The sequence below is a fragment of the Cyprinus carpio genome, chromosome B14 (assembly GCF_018340385.1).
Source record: "Cyprinus carpio isolate SPL01 chromosome B14, ASM1834038v1, whole genome shotgun sequence".
Classification (NCBI taxonomy): Eukaryota; Metazoa; Chordata; class Actinopteri; order Cypriniformes; family Cyprinidae; genus Cyprinus; species Cyprinus carpio.
Window position 1 is genome coordinate 18,884,608 of NC_056610.1, and position 15,070 is coordinate 18,899,677.

At 34.4% G+C, this 15,070-nt stretch overlaps 1 protein-coding gene across 1 annotated transcript in view; it reads left to right on the forward strand.

Annotated features, from left to right (window-relative positions):
- LOC109102182 (glutamate receptor 1-like) overlaps window positions 1-15,070 on the forward strand; it is a 69,136-nt gene that overhangs the window by 38,565 nt on the left and 15,501 nt on the right. Inside the window, exons 15-16 of the mRNA XM_042738372.1 lie at window positions 1,093-1,299; window positions 1,765-2,198. Of these exons, the coding sequence (XP_042594306.1) occupies window positions 1,093-1,299; window positions 1,765-2,198 (641 nt within the window). The remainder of the gene's footprint in view (window positions 1-1,092; window positions 1,300-1,764; window positions 2,199-15,070) is intronic.

Here is a 15,070-nt window from a genome sequence, read left to right on the forward strand (position 1 = left end):
TGCACTGCCTGTTTCTAAGATGCATTGCAGAACAGCTGGGTTCAAAGTTTTGTTATACTGAAGCATTTGCAGACATGACACTGTAATCAAGGGTTTCACTTTTTGAGGTCTGTTTCTGGAAAGGGAAAAAACTACATCTCTGTGGCTCTATTTGCTTTTAGTTTCAAACCTATGCTGCACAGCAAAGGCTTCTTTTCTTTTCTTTATGTCAGCCCACTCTATTTTTCTTTATGCTCTCATATTTGTTCATTGTGAGCTCCTTAGAAAAGTCTGTTACTGAGTGAGCTGTCAGCTGGGCCTCAGGTGCCGTTTGTGCTGTAATCTCCTCAGGATGTCCAATCTTTGTGAAATATCACAATTGAACTGCTAACTCATATTACAGACTTTCCACAAATAGAATCACCCTACACTTTCTACACAGTTGATTGCCAGGTCTGTCCCTCCTGCTAAAGAATAAGGCATCTGAAAATAAACCTGTCAAGTTCAACATGTTTTAAGTAACAAAGCACTATTTCTTATCTGCTTCGTCAACCCTTTCTTACGCCTGCTCTCAGTGTCTTAAAATATGGTTTCCGTAATGCTTACACTGTTTCTACTGGATAAGACTAAATCTAAATTGTTCCCATTACAATCAGTGGAGCTGTCTGCATTGCCTATTGAATCGCATGTGGTGCAAAGTGCCTTCAGTTGATTTTGATCTTATTTCCCATGTCTGTATTAATTGTATAATATATATTGTATACTCTATGTATAGTATGTATTTTAGTATGTTATAAAATGTTAAAATCAGTATAATAAATATCTTATATAAATAAATAAATATAATTTTATATAAATATAAATATATAAGTGTACAACTATAAATGTAATATTATTAAACAAAAGTAGAAATACATGTTAAAAAAAAAAAAACTATATTAATATAAAATCAAAAACATCAATTTGCATCTAAAGTAAAGTAGGATACACAGTTATACTGACATTTTTAGAGTAGAATCCCAAATAGTTAAACATTGCAAGTCTGTCACACAAATATACTGTCATTTTTTGTTGTTCACTGTATATGTCTGTCTGCCTGTGTGTCCTGACTAGGAATCACCATATGTCATGCTGAAAAAGAACCACGAGCAGTTTACAGGAAATGATAAGTATGAAGGTTACTGTGTGGAACTGGCAGCTGAGATAGCCAAACATGTGGGATACCACTACATACTCAAGATAGTGGCTGATGGGAAATATGGTGCCAGAGATCCTGAGACCATGATGTGGAATGGGATGGTGGGAGAGCTCGTCTATGGTGTAAGTGCTACATGTTATTTTCTCTCTGCATATATCCGGACTTCAATATCAAAGAGTTAAGGATGAATGCAAGAGAACACAAAGAACCCAATAGGTGTTTATCAGTTATGCCACTGATTCAGAAAATTGAATGGTTTTAAAATCTGAATCATTCTAAGAGAGGAGAGGGGGGTTTAGTAATTGAACCGAAAGGCTTCATATTTTCACCACAGTGACAGTAATAATAACAGAGAGTGAAGAAAAGTCTTTCTGGAAAGGTGTTTAGTTAGAGGTTGTGAGGTTAGAACAAGACCGCTCTGTATTTATAGTACACATTTTCGATAAACACAACAAGTAAGAAAAATGACTGTAGCATGTCTGTGTCCTAGATTGACTTCTTTCTTTCCTGGGTCCATGCATAATTTAATTATATGTTTAACAATATATTTAGTGTTTATTGCAATGACATCATACGTTCTTCTGCAGAAAGCTGATGTAGCTGTGGCCCCACTGACCATCACCCTGGTCAGGGAGGAAGTCATTGATTTCTCCAAGCCATTCATGAGCCTCGGCATCTCCATCATGATCAAAAAGCCCACCAAGTCCAAGCCTGGTGTGTTCTCCTTCCTGGACCCTTTGGCCTATGAGATCTGGATGTGTATTGTGTTCGCCTACATCGGCGTGAGCGTGGTGCTTTTCCTAGTCAGCCGCTTCAGTCCCTACGAGTGGCATGCAGATGACTGCGAGGAAGGAGCAGAGCAGAACCCTAACCAACCCTCCTCGTCGTCCGCTCAACCGGGTCAGGGCCAGCAGAACCAGAACCAGCAGAGTCAGGAGCAGAACAACGAGTTTGGCATCTTCAACAGTCTCTGGTTCTCATTGGGAGCTTTCATGCAGCAGGGCTGTGATATTTCCCCCAGGTAAGATGCCAGTTTGTTTTTGTTCAGTGTTTTTGCAACTGGTTTTGTTTCAGGGTTTCATGTTGGACATAAAGTGGTGACTCAAAAATCATGAACAAAAATTGTCCGCAAAATTAAAAACATTTATTATTGGATTCTAAACTTTGATGGGTTCGTGCGCAAAACTATGGAAGGTCGTTTCCGCCACTGAATAAAAATGAAAAAAGGTAATGGCTTTTATTTTATCTCACAATTCTGACTTTTTTTCTTGCAATTGCGAGTTTACATCTCACAATTCTGACTTTTTTTCTCGCAATTGAGAGTTAAAAGTCAGAATTGCAAGATAAAAACTCAAAATGTTTTACTTTTTTCTCGCAAATGCAAATTTGTATCTCACAATTCTGACTTTATAATTTCCAATTGCGAATTTACATCTTACAATAGAAAGAAAAAAGAAAAAAAGTCAGAATTGCGAAATATAAACTCACAATTGTGAGAAAAATTGTGAGTTTATATCTTGCAGTTTTTACTTTATTTGTTAGAATTGCAACTTTATTTCTCAGAATTGCAAAATTTAAACTCGCAAGTTTTTTTCCCCACAATTTTGAGTTTATATCACACAATACTGACACGCAAGAAAAAAAGAATTGTGAGATAAAAAGTAGCAATTACCTTTTTTATTTTTTATTCAGTGACAGAAACGGGCTTCCATACAAAACAGTTTATGCTCATTGCAAATTAATTTCTGTTCAGTGTTATTTGGGTTGTATTTATATATTTGTTTATTTTTACTTTGCAAAGTTTTCTTCATGGCTAGTTTGATGGCATAACCTGTCCATGTTGGCATTCATCTAATTTGACTTTTACCAAGTGACAGATGAATTTTCTGCAAAATACAATAAAGTTTGATTGGGCACACAGCGTATGACACCAGAAGAACAAGACAGGGGAAGTAATTTACTTTAATTAGTTTATGAGCAGTTTATTTTGCTAGCATACTCCGCTATACCATTGCATGGTTAATTGCATTTCATTATGATCGATTTCATTTGTGAATGACGCAACGGTTCACAGCAATCATATAGATTCCCAAGCTGATGATGTTCAAATCTTTCTTAAATGTTTGGGGTCTAGTGATATCTCAGTGGTGCGGTTGTGTGGCTCTTGGCAGATTACTGAGTTGTGTTTGTAGTTCAGTAATGCCTCATGTGCACAGCTGGTTTGTGGTACATGTCAGTATTTCTGAAGATCCACTTGGACTGGACACAAGCCTAATGCCACAGTACTGTCTAATGAGAGGAAGGCAGCAGCTCTTTGAAAGGCAGATTAAAGTGCTGAAGCGCTGCTTCGGAGCCTTTTACTCTGCACTGCTGGTGCGCAGGGCCAGAGATGAAGTGTCTCTCTCTACACAGTTACTGGACTCTCAAAGGTCACCAATTAAAATCCTAATTACTAGGGGGTGAAGCTGGCAACATGAGGTCAATGGCTGTGGGTTTTAAGGGCACAGGGAGGGATAGTGCAGTAGGTCTCAGAGAGAAATGTCAGCGGCTGTGTTCAGGCATCAGACAGCTTTCACACCTGTTGGCAACACATTTAAGTCTAGTTGATGCTTAAAGCTAACATTACAGATGGATATCCTAGATTCCAGGTTCTGCGATATAATTAAATGTCCATCTGATATATCAGCCTCTTTTAAAAAGGTTATAAATATGTGGCTGTGGTTGATATATGTTTGTTTTATTACATATTGAGTGACTTAAATTTTATTCAAGGTATATGTATTTTTCTCTGTTATCATTCTCCTCTGGGAATCATAAGCTGTTCTAAATGGTAGATTACTCAGTTATGCTTTCTAATTTCATCTAATTTCAGACAAAATTCATCTATTGCACTGAATATTGAATCCTAGAATGCATTGCAACAAGCTCAGCTAGTGGAAAACGTGGGAGAAGTAGTTATTAATGAAAGCATTTCATTATTGAAATTTATCTATAGAAATTGCTCAGTGTAGCTAAAAATGAATTTTCATGAAGATTTGTGTGCATATCACTGTTAGTTTAGGAACAGGCAAATGCTGAATTCTGTTTGAATCAGTTGAGTCTGCTGTGCGCTTTATGTGAGGAGTCTGACATAAAGCGAGTCACTTTTGAGCTTCTGTTTCAGTTACAATGCTGCATTAAAAGGTGACTGCCTGTGTAGACAGTTAGGAAGCTCATTGTGATTTGGAACATAGCTCATATGATGTTTTTTCCAGTTTTGCCTGTGAATGTCATTCCATCAACAGCAATAATTGCACCCTTCCTTTTTTGGAGGGGACAATTACTACTATAAGCATAATTACAAATGGGTATGTTGGCAGGGAGTCATTAAGTATCTGAGCTGTGATGAGTAAATAATGAGTTCAGTTTCACAGGTAAAATCTCTCACACCTTTTAGTGTAGGTTCTGCAGTTGTATATCATCATGTACTTTGCTTACCATATGTACTCACTTTTTGCTGTTAATATAATTATTATTATGTAATTCCTGGCATTTAGTTGACACCTGATTTGACTACAAGAATGAGAGAAAAAGCAGTGTGTTGATTAATCTTTTTGAATTGTTAAATACCGCTTTTTTACCCCAAATATTTAACAATGACTGTCCTAAAGAAGCTAGTTTGCACTGACATAATGGTAGGATGTCCACAGCACCATGCTGTCACTTTGTTTCCCTGTGTGCGCTGTGATATGAATAAATTATACTGTTGCAGAACCACAGTAGTATTGCAAGCCTCCTTCCTCCGTAGTTGTTCTGTTAAATTCATTATATTCATGTTTTTGAAAGAATTCTATTATTTACCAGGGCGACATCAATTAGTAACATTGTAAAACTGAAATATTGTTAGTTTAAAACAGCTGTTTTATATTTTCATATATTTAAAAATGTAATTTATCCCTTTTTATTATTATTGTAACAGTGTAAAAGTGTTTACTGTCACTTCTGATCAATTTAATGCATCTTTGCTATATATACATATATATATATATATATATATATATATATATAATATATATACATATATATGTATATATATATATATATATATATATATATTATATATATATTATATATATATATATATATATTTTATATATATATATATATATATATATATATATATATATATATATATATAATTACACACATATATATATATATATATATATATATATATATATATATATATATATATATATACGTATATGTGTATATATACATATATGTATATACTGATATATATATATATATATATATATGTGTGTGTGTGTGTGTGTGTGTGTGTGTGTGTACACTGCAGGACTGTGGAAGATTTATCACTGTGAATCAGTACAGGTTAAGGTCATTTTCCATACCAACAAAGCAGAGTACTTTAAATTATTTTATGTAATTGATGAGAAAGAGCTAGCCTGGTGGTGGTAATTGAAGAGAGTGATATATATATCACATAGTGATAAATCTTGCACAGTCCTGCAGTGTACAGTCTGGCATCCAGCATATCAGAACATACAGGCAGTGTATGTCTCTGTGAGCTCCTGTATGAATTGATTGTTCTGTCTCAGCAGTGGTGTTGAAATGTCAGCGGTGTGAGGGAGAGCAGCACACCACTTTCCTGTGGATGTCTCCTGTGATGGGGCACAGAGAGGCTTCAGAAGATCTTAATTAGACCGTGTCATTTCTCCCTGTCATTTCTCGCTGTGACTCAGACTCTGCAGAGTGGAATCGACAATGTTGTAGTGATTATACCTTCTCTCTCCGTGTCACTGAAGTTCTATAAACAAGTGTGGACGGGCTGTGGATGGTGTCTGCATTGCGGGTGAACATGTTTCGCCATATTGAACACGTCACCTCAGACGCTGTTGTATGAGCAGCCATGCGTGACTGGATATTCACAATTCTGTTTGTGTGATGACATTTAATTAGTAATGAGAGGAGAGAGCGGACGATGGAGCGAGTGTGGCAGCAGCATTAACAACTTCCATAATGCTTCTTTAATCATGGGTAGTCAGAGCTTCTTCTCTCTGTGATCATCTGCATTTGAATTTACACACTTAGTCCTCCCGTCTAATGAGCACTGATAGGTTGAATGGTGACTTGTCTGGCCACTCGATGGTAACAGTCAGACTGTGGTTTGCCCCTTTATGTGCTATTTATTCTTTGGGAGAAAAAATCCCTGTTAAAATGTCAGACTTGTCACTCAAACCTCCCCATCAGGCATAATTTATGCAAGCCACTCAAGATAATGTTTATCTCCTCAGACACAGGTGCCCACAATCTCAATTACATTGTCCTCTTCTCTTCTCTTCTCTTCTCTTCTCTTCTCTTCTCTTCTCTTCTCTTCTCTTCTCTTCTCTTCTCTTCTCTTCTCTTCTCTTCTCTTCTCTCTCTTCTCTTCTCTCATGATTTTGTTGACTATATGTTTATAAGTTTTAAAATCGTAAGAATTTAAAAGAAAAATTATAACTTAACTTGCTGGGCAAGTTAACGCATTATTATCGTGTTAACTCATTAATTAATTAATCAATGCTAGCAATTATTTTATTGTGCATTAATACAGTTTTTATTATTATTTTGAAAGACCGTTACTCACTGGCTCTGAATACACATACAGACAAACCATGGGTCACAGGAGGGTTGGGATGTTGATCAGTACTGGCTTGGGTTGGGCGTCATCAAGCATTTCAACCAATGAGAACATTTGGGGTGAACTGCTGCAGGACTCACATAAATAATCCTTATCAAATTATTTAGGCTAAGCATCAACATTCACAAAACACTGTTCACTGTTATTTTCAACAGAAAAGCAAGCATGGGCTGTGCGTGCATGGTTTGGCATGGCAGAATGCAAGCAGTGATTATTATCACTAAAAAGCTGGCATCTCAGTTCATCACAATCTCATAAAGCTCTGTTATAACACAATGAGTATATGCACAATGAATCTTCCATAATGTCTACACTTAATATGTTATAATGAGAGGATTCATGAGCACATAGTTTCCAGCACTGCACAAGAATTTTTGGGCAGTGAGTGGATTCTAACTTAAACACCTTTGATTGGCCATTGCGTTCCTGAAATCAACAGATATGTCTGTGATTGTCTACATTGCTCAGTGTGGCAAACACGTGTTATAAATAGAAACTGCCTATGCTTGCGTGTGTTAATCATTTCTATCTTATATTAGTTGTTTTTGTTGCTTTTGTGCAATAGATGAATAACAATTTCTGTTTTTAGATATTTTATGTTTAGATATTTATATTTTGCGAGTCCCACAAATAATTTTATTATCCCGTATCCCGCACACACACACACGAGTCTCTACGCACTCGCCCATCAAGTGTTGTCCTATGCCGCACTCCGCTGTGTTGGGTCCCACAATAATCTTACATACATATATCAGTGCTGGGCAACGATTACAATTTTTAATCGCAATTAATCGCATGGTTTTCTGCGATTAATCACGATTACATGTACATACACACAGTACTATGGGGGTATATACATAGATATATAATATTTATGTAATATGTGACCCTGGACCACAAAACCAGTGATAAGTAGCATGGGTGTATTTGTAGCAATAGCCAACTAAACATACTATGGGTCAAAATTATTGATTTTTCTTTTATGCCAAAAATCATTAGGATATTAAGAAAAGATCATGTTCCATGAAGATATTTTGTAAATTTCCTACCGTAAATATCAAAAACTTAATTTTTGATTCATAATGTGCTTTGCTAAGGACTTCATTTAGACAACTTTAAAGGCAATTTCTCAGTATTTTTTTTTTGCAACCTTTAGATTCCGAATTTTCAGATTCCAGAATAGTTGTATCTCAGCCAAATATCGTCCTGTCCTAACAAACCATACATCAATGGAAAGCTTATTTAGTCAGCTTTCACATGATGGAAAAATCTCAGTTTCAAAAAATTGACCCTTATGACTGGTTTTGTGGTCCATGGTCACATATTTTATATCAGTAATACATACTATATATATATATATATATAGTAAATATATAAAATTGCATTAAAATAATAATAAAATTATAATAAGATATAATTAAACAGAATAGAATTCTATAAATAGTATATATTATTTACTGTATATTTATAAAATAGGATTTTTTTTATGTTTTTCAAAAGACATGTCTTATGCTCTCCAAGGCTGCATTTATTTGATCTAAAATACCGTAACAACCTAATATTGTGAAATATTATTACAGTTTAAAATAATAATTTTCTATTCTAAAATATTAAATAAAGTATAATTTATTCCTGTGATGCAAAGCTGAATTTTCAGCAGTCAAATGATCCTTCAGAATTCATTCTGATATACTGCTTTGGTGCTTATTTATATTATATTTATTTTTATTATACATTTTGAAAACAGCTGTGCAGCTTATTATTTTCATGAAATCCATCACACTTTTTCAGGATTCTTTGATGAATATGTTCAAAAGAACATATATTTGAGAGCATTTATTTTAAATAGAAACATTTTGTAACAATGTGGCACAGGAACTACAGTATGATTGTCAACACTAGTTATGAAAGTTAAGTGTTCAGATTCACATATGTACATTTTCTTAATCTTCCCAGTGACTTCATGATTCATTGACAGGAATCCCCCACAGCCCCCAGAAAGAAATTACATGCTTTCAGTCCCAGAGCATTGTGTCATTCTTGATTTTCTCCTCTGAGCTCTGCTGTACTTCCGTCACTTGGCTCGTTTTGTTCATCTATGTTCCAGAAGCGCACAGCAGGTTGGTTCAGGTGATCTGTACTAAGAGCAGAATGGATCAAGCTGTTAAGTGGTTGATGGATCCTGTTACACTGATGATGGCTCTTACAGGACAAGGATCTATTCCATACCTGCCAGCACCCTGCCCACAATGGCACATCAAACGTCATTTTGTGTCATTACACCAACACACACAACCGCACTCTAGTGTCCCACATCACACCTGCCACCGTGATTACGTTTTAAGAGGATAAAAATATTGTTCTACTCATAATTTTCAGAGGGTGTTTGTGCATTTCTTTGCTCACATGACACATCTACTTAGGGTGAATGAATAAGTGACCCTTAGTCATACTGAGAATAACAAAACTGAAGTGGCTGGGACAAGTTCTACAAATCATGTGAAGCCTATGTTGCTTCAGCTGTTGTGCTTCAAAAAATGTGCACCTTTTTAAAATGTTTTTGAAAGGAATCTTTAATGATCACCAAGGTTACATTTATTTTTATTTAATTAAAATACAGTAAAAGTAATAATATTGTGTAAGAAAAAAAATATACATACATATATATATATATATAGATATATATATATATATATATATATATATATATATATATATATATATATATCTATATACATACATATATATATATATATAGTAGTGTTCTCAGACAAGGACAAGGTATTTGGATGCACAACGGGTATTTATTTGGGCTGTTGTTGGCCACAACCCACACCGCACACACCCCGACTTCTAAGAGAACTGCATTTGAACCAGCGAGGCACTCTTCTGCCCTCTCCTTCTCTCTCCTTCCCCTCACACACACAGGGGGTGGAGCCTCTTTTCACATCCAATTCGAACATCCAATAACAGTTTGCACCAAAAAAATGAATAAAGTGCAACGTTAACATTAAGCGCATTGTTATCTACAACACAACAACATTTTGAACATGCTACAATATATATAATATTATATTTTACAAGGTTTTTTTAATTGCAGTGACGCAATTATCACAAGCAATAGGTACATTTTCAAAACTCTTAGTACTAATATCACAACAGATCATCAAAAGTGCACTTTTTTCAAACATATCAAGATATTTTCAATTGTGTTAGTACAATACACAATCACAATATATACTTTTCACTACACAAAATAAGTTTTTCATCTATATAAATGTTTCATTCACAGTAACTGCCTTTCATAAGGCTCTTACTATCAAACTTTTCATTTGCATGACTTCTGTTTAATTGAGTTTAATTAATTTGTCTATTATTTAATCTAACTCATCTTAATGGTTAATCAGTGAATCATTTGGTGCACCTGTAGATATAGATTCAATAAATATATAGTTTCTATAGAATGTTACTGCAATTTGGGGATAACCAAATGCAATGAATTAGTTTTGCACTAAAAGTGATTTATCTTATGATTTTAGATGATAACCACTATTTTGTATGTGTGTGTGTGTATACTTACTAACTGTAACCATATTTTGGGGACAAATTGGTATCCAAATGTAAGCAAAACTTGCTAAAGATAAAATCTTCCTTTGAGGACGTCCTCATTTGAAAAACAGTTTGTTTTGCTATTTGTGAACATACAGCAGGACACAAGGGAGAGGAACTGATCAGAGATGAATCAGAAGGGAGATAGATGGCATCAAATACAGCATTTTACAATACATTATCCCATTTGATACTGTACAGATAAGCAGTACCATGGTAAAGACTTCACATTACTGTAACTCACCCTTCATCTAAAAAGTTCAGTATAGATTCAGTCATATGGCACAGTGAGGACATTTATTGCATTGACAGTAAACTTCTAGCACATTAAGACACTTCAAACTATCTAAAAAATTCAGTAATAAATTGTAAGATACTGTACTCCTTAAAAGATTCAGAAGTAATGAAATATACACATTATATCCATTATGACAACAATTATATTTGTTTGGCAATGCAGACTGAAGATTAATTTCACCATGTCGTTAATATTCATGCTACTGTGGCGCTTGCTTGGTTTGCTTGATGTTTCATTTAAATTCTTAAAATTATTCTTTGTCTGTCAATATACATTTATTTCCTTCTTTATGCTTTTAGCTAATTCCATTGCGTTCTATTCAAAGATCTATAAAGACAGAATGAAAAGATACTGTCAGACATGCTTTTTGGGGGAAGATAAAAGTTTGACGAGGTCTGTTTTTTAAAGTGTTGTGCAACAGGCCTCCTGAAGAGAGAGAATGAACATAAGAACAAGAGCAGCAACAGTTTTCTTTTTAATTATCTTCAGTGAAGCAGTCCCTGGAGGACTCCACTTAGACTTTGTTTTGCAGTTCTCTCTGCGTTTCCTCTGAGGAGTTACATTGCTTATTAGTTATTTAGAGAATCTGCCTGAGTCAGTGTCCAGTGTTCTGCATATTTACCTAAGCGCTCATGATCTGCCTCACATCAGCTCATTTATTTTCAATGAAACAACTAGCGCTATTATCTTGCTGCAGATAATGAAATAACAGAAATTATATGAAGACATGCCCAAAATGCATAGCTTTATTAAAGATTCTACTTTCCCTAATACACTTATATTTTCCATGTAGCATTAACCTAACACAATGGTTGATCCTGCACTCTTATTTATCAAATAACACACAAAACAATGTGTTACATAATTTCTTAAAGGGATAGTGCACCCAAAAATTATTTACTTAACCTCATGCTAGACCAAACCTGTATGACTTTCTTTCTTCTGTGTAATATAAAATATTTTTTTGAAGATTTTTTTAACTGCATTGTGTTGTGCAGTGAAAAGAAAGTTCAACAGGTTTATACAACATGAGTAAATTATAACAAAACAATTTTTGGGTAAACTATGCCTTTAAATATTTGTACCAGTACATTGTTATACCTATTTATAATTACACACATGAAATTTGGTGTTTGCTGTTTTTTGATGAATTATACTCTTTGAAGGTATACTTTAAGAGCATACCTTTTTATGTATTTATTTACAGACTTCAATTTTTCTACATCTTTTTTTACACCCAAATATCTTTACCATCAATTTAGAGACTTCAAAATTTGATAATGAAGTGTAAATGATCAATAAGTTGGTTAAATGACCACACGGGTCAAAATGTTTTACTTCACATTTTTACAGCTTTGGAATCTAAACTGTGAATCAGTAAGAATTGAGATCAATACACAGAATCAAAATCAGAATGGATAAAATTCAAACAATACCCAACCCTAGCCACATGTTGTTAAGTTCACTGATTTATGAGTATTTTATGAACACTAATCAGTTGATGGCAAAATTCAAAAAGACGGTTCTTTGGTGCAACGTGCATACCCATGGCAATACTGAGAGAGTATTTTCCTGTTTTCTGAAAAGACTAAAGATTTGTTTTCTTTCCGATGTTTGCTTTGTTTGCCTAAAATGCACCATATCATATCCTTCAATATCTCTTTGAAAAAGAACATTGTAACTTTCAAACAAGTATTAAAATGAGTTCAATGTAGCTGTAGGAGTGTTAAATAAAAAAAATAAAGATGATTATCTTCATTCATTTGTTCCATTTCTATAGGTTTGATAACATAAAAGCTCTTAATTCCAAAGATAATACAAGCTAATCAGTGTATTGGTTGCATTAGTGGCATAAGGTATTGTAAGTATACAATGTGACAATAAAATAATGGATTTACTTTTTACTTTTGATATTTAAGTACTTTTAAAAGCATGTACTTTTGTACTTTTACTTAAGTAAAAACCAGTCTTTACAACTTTCTCTTGTAGTGGTGTAGTATTTGACCAGTAGTATCTGTACTTTCACTCAAGTAATGAAGTTTACCACTGATGGCAGATGGACTATTCTGACAATGCTTTTCATACTTTTCTGGACCTTGACAGTGTAATTTACTTGGCAGTCTATGAGACAGACACAAGCCTCCCGGTTTTCATCCGAAATATCTTTAATTGTGTTCCAAAGACGAACAAATCTTTTACGGGTTTGGAACAACAAGGGGATAACTGATTAATGACAAAATTTTCATTTTGGGGTGGAGTACCCCTTTAAGAAAGGTTAATAAATGCTATAGAAGTATTGTTCATTGTTTTTTGTATTTGTGATAAACAAAAAAAAAAAAAAAAAAAAAAAAAAAAAAAAATAGTGCTGTCAAATGATATATATATATATATATATATATACATATTAGTGCTGTCAAATGATTAATCACGATTAATCACATCCAAAATAAAAGTTTTGTTTACATAATATATGTATGTGTACAGGGTATATTTATTATGTATATACAAATACACACACATAAATTATATATTTAGAAAATATTTACATGTATATACATTTATATATTTATATTCTTATATTTTATATATAAATATATTTAATATATAAACATAACATATTCTTCTTAAATATATACATGCATGTGTGTGTATTTATATATACATAATAAATATACACAGTATACACACATATATTATGTAAACAAAACTTTTATTTTGGATGTGATTAATCGTGATTAATCATTTGACAGCCCTAATACATATATATATATATATATATATATATATATATATATATATGTATATATGTATATGTATATACTGCTTATAGTTAATGTTAACTAATGCAATGATTAATGTTAACAAATGAGACCCTATTTTAAAGTGTTACCGACATGTTAGATTTAGAGTATTGTCATCTCCTTTACATCCTCGGCTGTAAAAGAGCATTTCTGTGAGGGACTTTGGTAGAGACGGTTCAGAGTTTACAATAACAGATATTCAATTCAATGACAAAGACAGATGAAAAGAGAAAACATAAAGCAGACAAACAGTGGGCTTCTGCGTGCTGCACAGACGCATGCTGGCCGTAGACGAGGTTCAGTCAGTTCAGCATCGACTGAAAGCTGCTCGGTGACAAAACCCATCTCAGCTGCGTGTTTGGAGAGAAGAGAGTGCTGCCATGGCAACGCTGAAAGACATGGGTGTTTCCTCTGGAGTGGCACAGCTCACAGTGTGAGAGCAATGCTGACTGACTACCACCATCCGTGTGTGTGTGTGAGGCAGCTTTAGCCTACATTATAGGGACCAAATGTCCTGACAAGATTAATAAAACCTGATGTTACCTACAGGGAAACAGCCAGTGGAGGAAATTTGCTTAATAAACATATAAAGTAAAGAAAATGCAAAACATGAAAATGTGTGAGGGATAGATTTTGATATACTGTAGAAAATGTCTTTGACCTGTCAATGAAATGCACACTATGCATTTAAACCTGTTTTATGTACTCTATTAGTGTGTGTAAAGTCACGAGGACATATGGCTTTCATTACAGATTGGTTGTTATGATTAATCAGTGGGTGATTTGGTTTTTGTAGATGAATATGTGGCTAATGCTAGTTCTGGATGTGTATTGTTTGTGTGTGTGTGTGTGTGTGTGTGTGTGTGTGTGTGTGTGTGTGTGTGTGTGTGTGTGTGTTTTGTTGCAGAGGGAGTCGATATCTGTGCCACCTTCAGTATTGAGTTATCTTGAACTGGACAGTGCAGAAGATTATGGCTATAATTTTTATAACATGGGAGGGTAGCTTTATCTCAGAAATGGATTTCTTATAACACTTACACATCCGTCTAAATACAAGACTCTGAGCCAAGCTTGTTTTAAAAAGATCTGTGAGATTTATGAAATTAAAAGTGCACAAATAAACCACAGCAGTGTCAGACAGAGTCACATACACGGGCTTGAGAAATGAGCATATTATACAGACATTAGGGAAATCTCTCACAGTTTTTCTCTCATTTAATTGCAGTCGTTTGCTGTAAACGCCATTTGCATAATCATATCATTCCATACATGCAGAGTGTAAATACTGACCTTGTGAGGAAGAAGAGGTACCGGTGTTGATTTAAACACGGAGAGATTTTGACATGTGACAAGGAATGAGATCAGTGTGTCAGCTTCACACTGCTCAAACGGTGCCTGGCAAAAGCTGTCAAACAACATCAGAGCTGTGAGCGCCAATTCCCTCTGCAAGCATTGAATTTCTGGTGCCTCAGCCCCTTGTGCACATTTTGCCTGTGGTATAT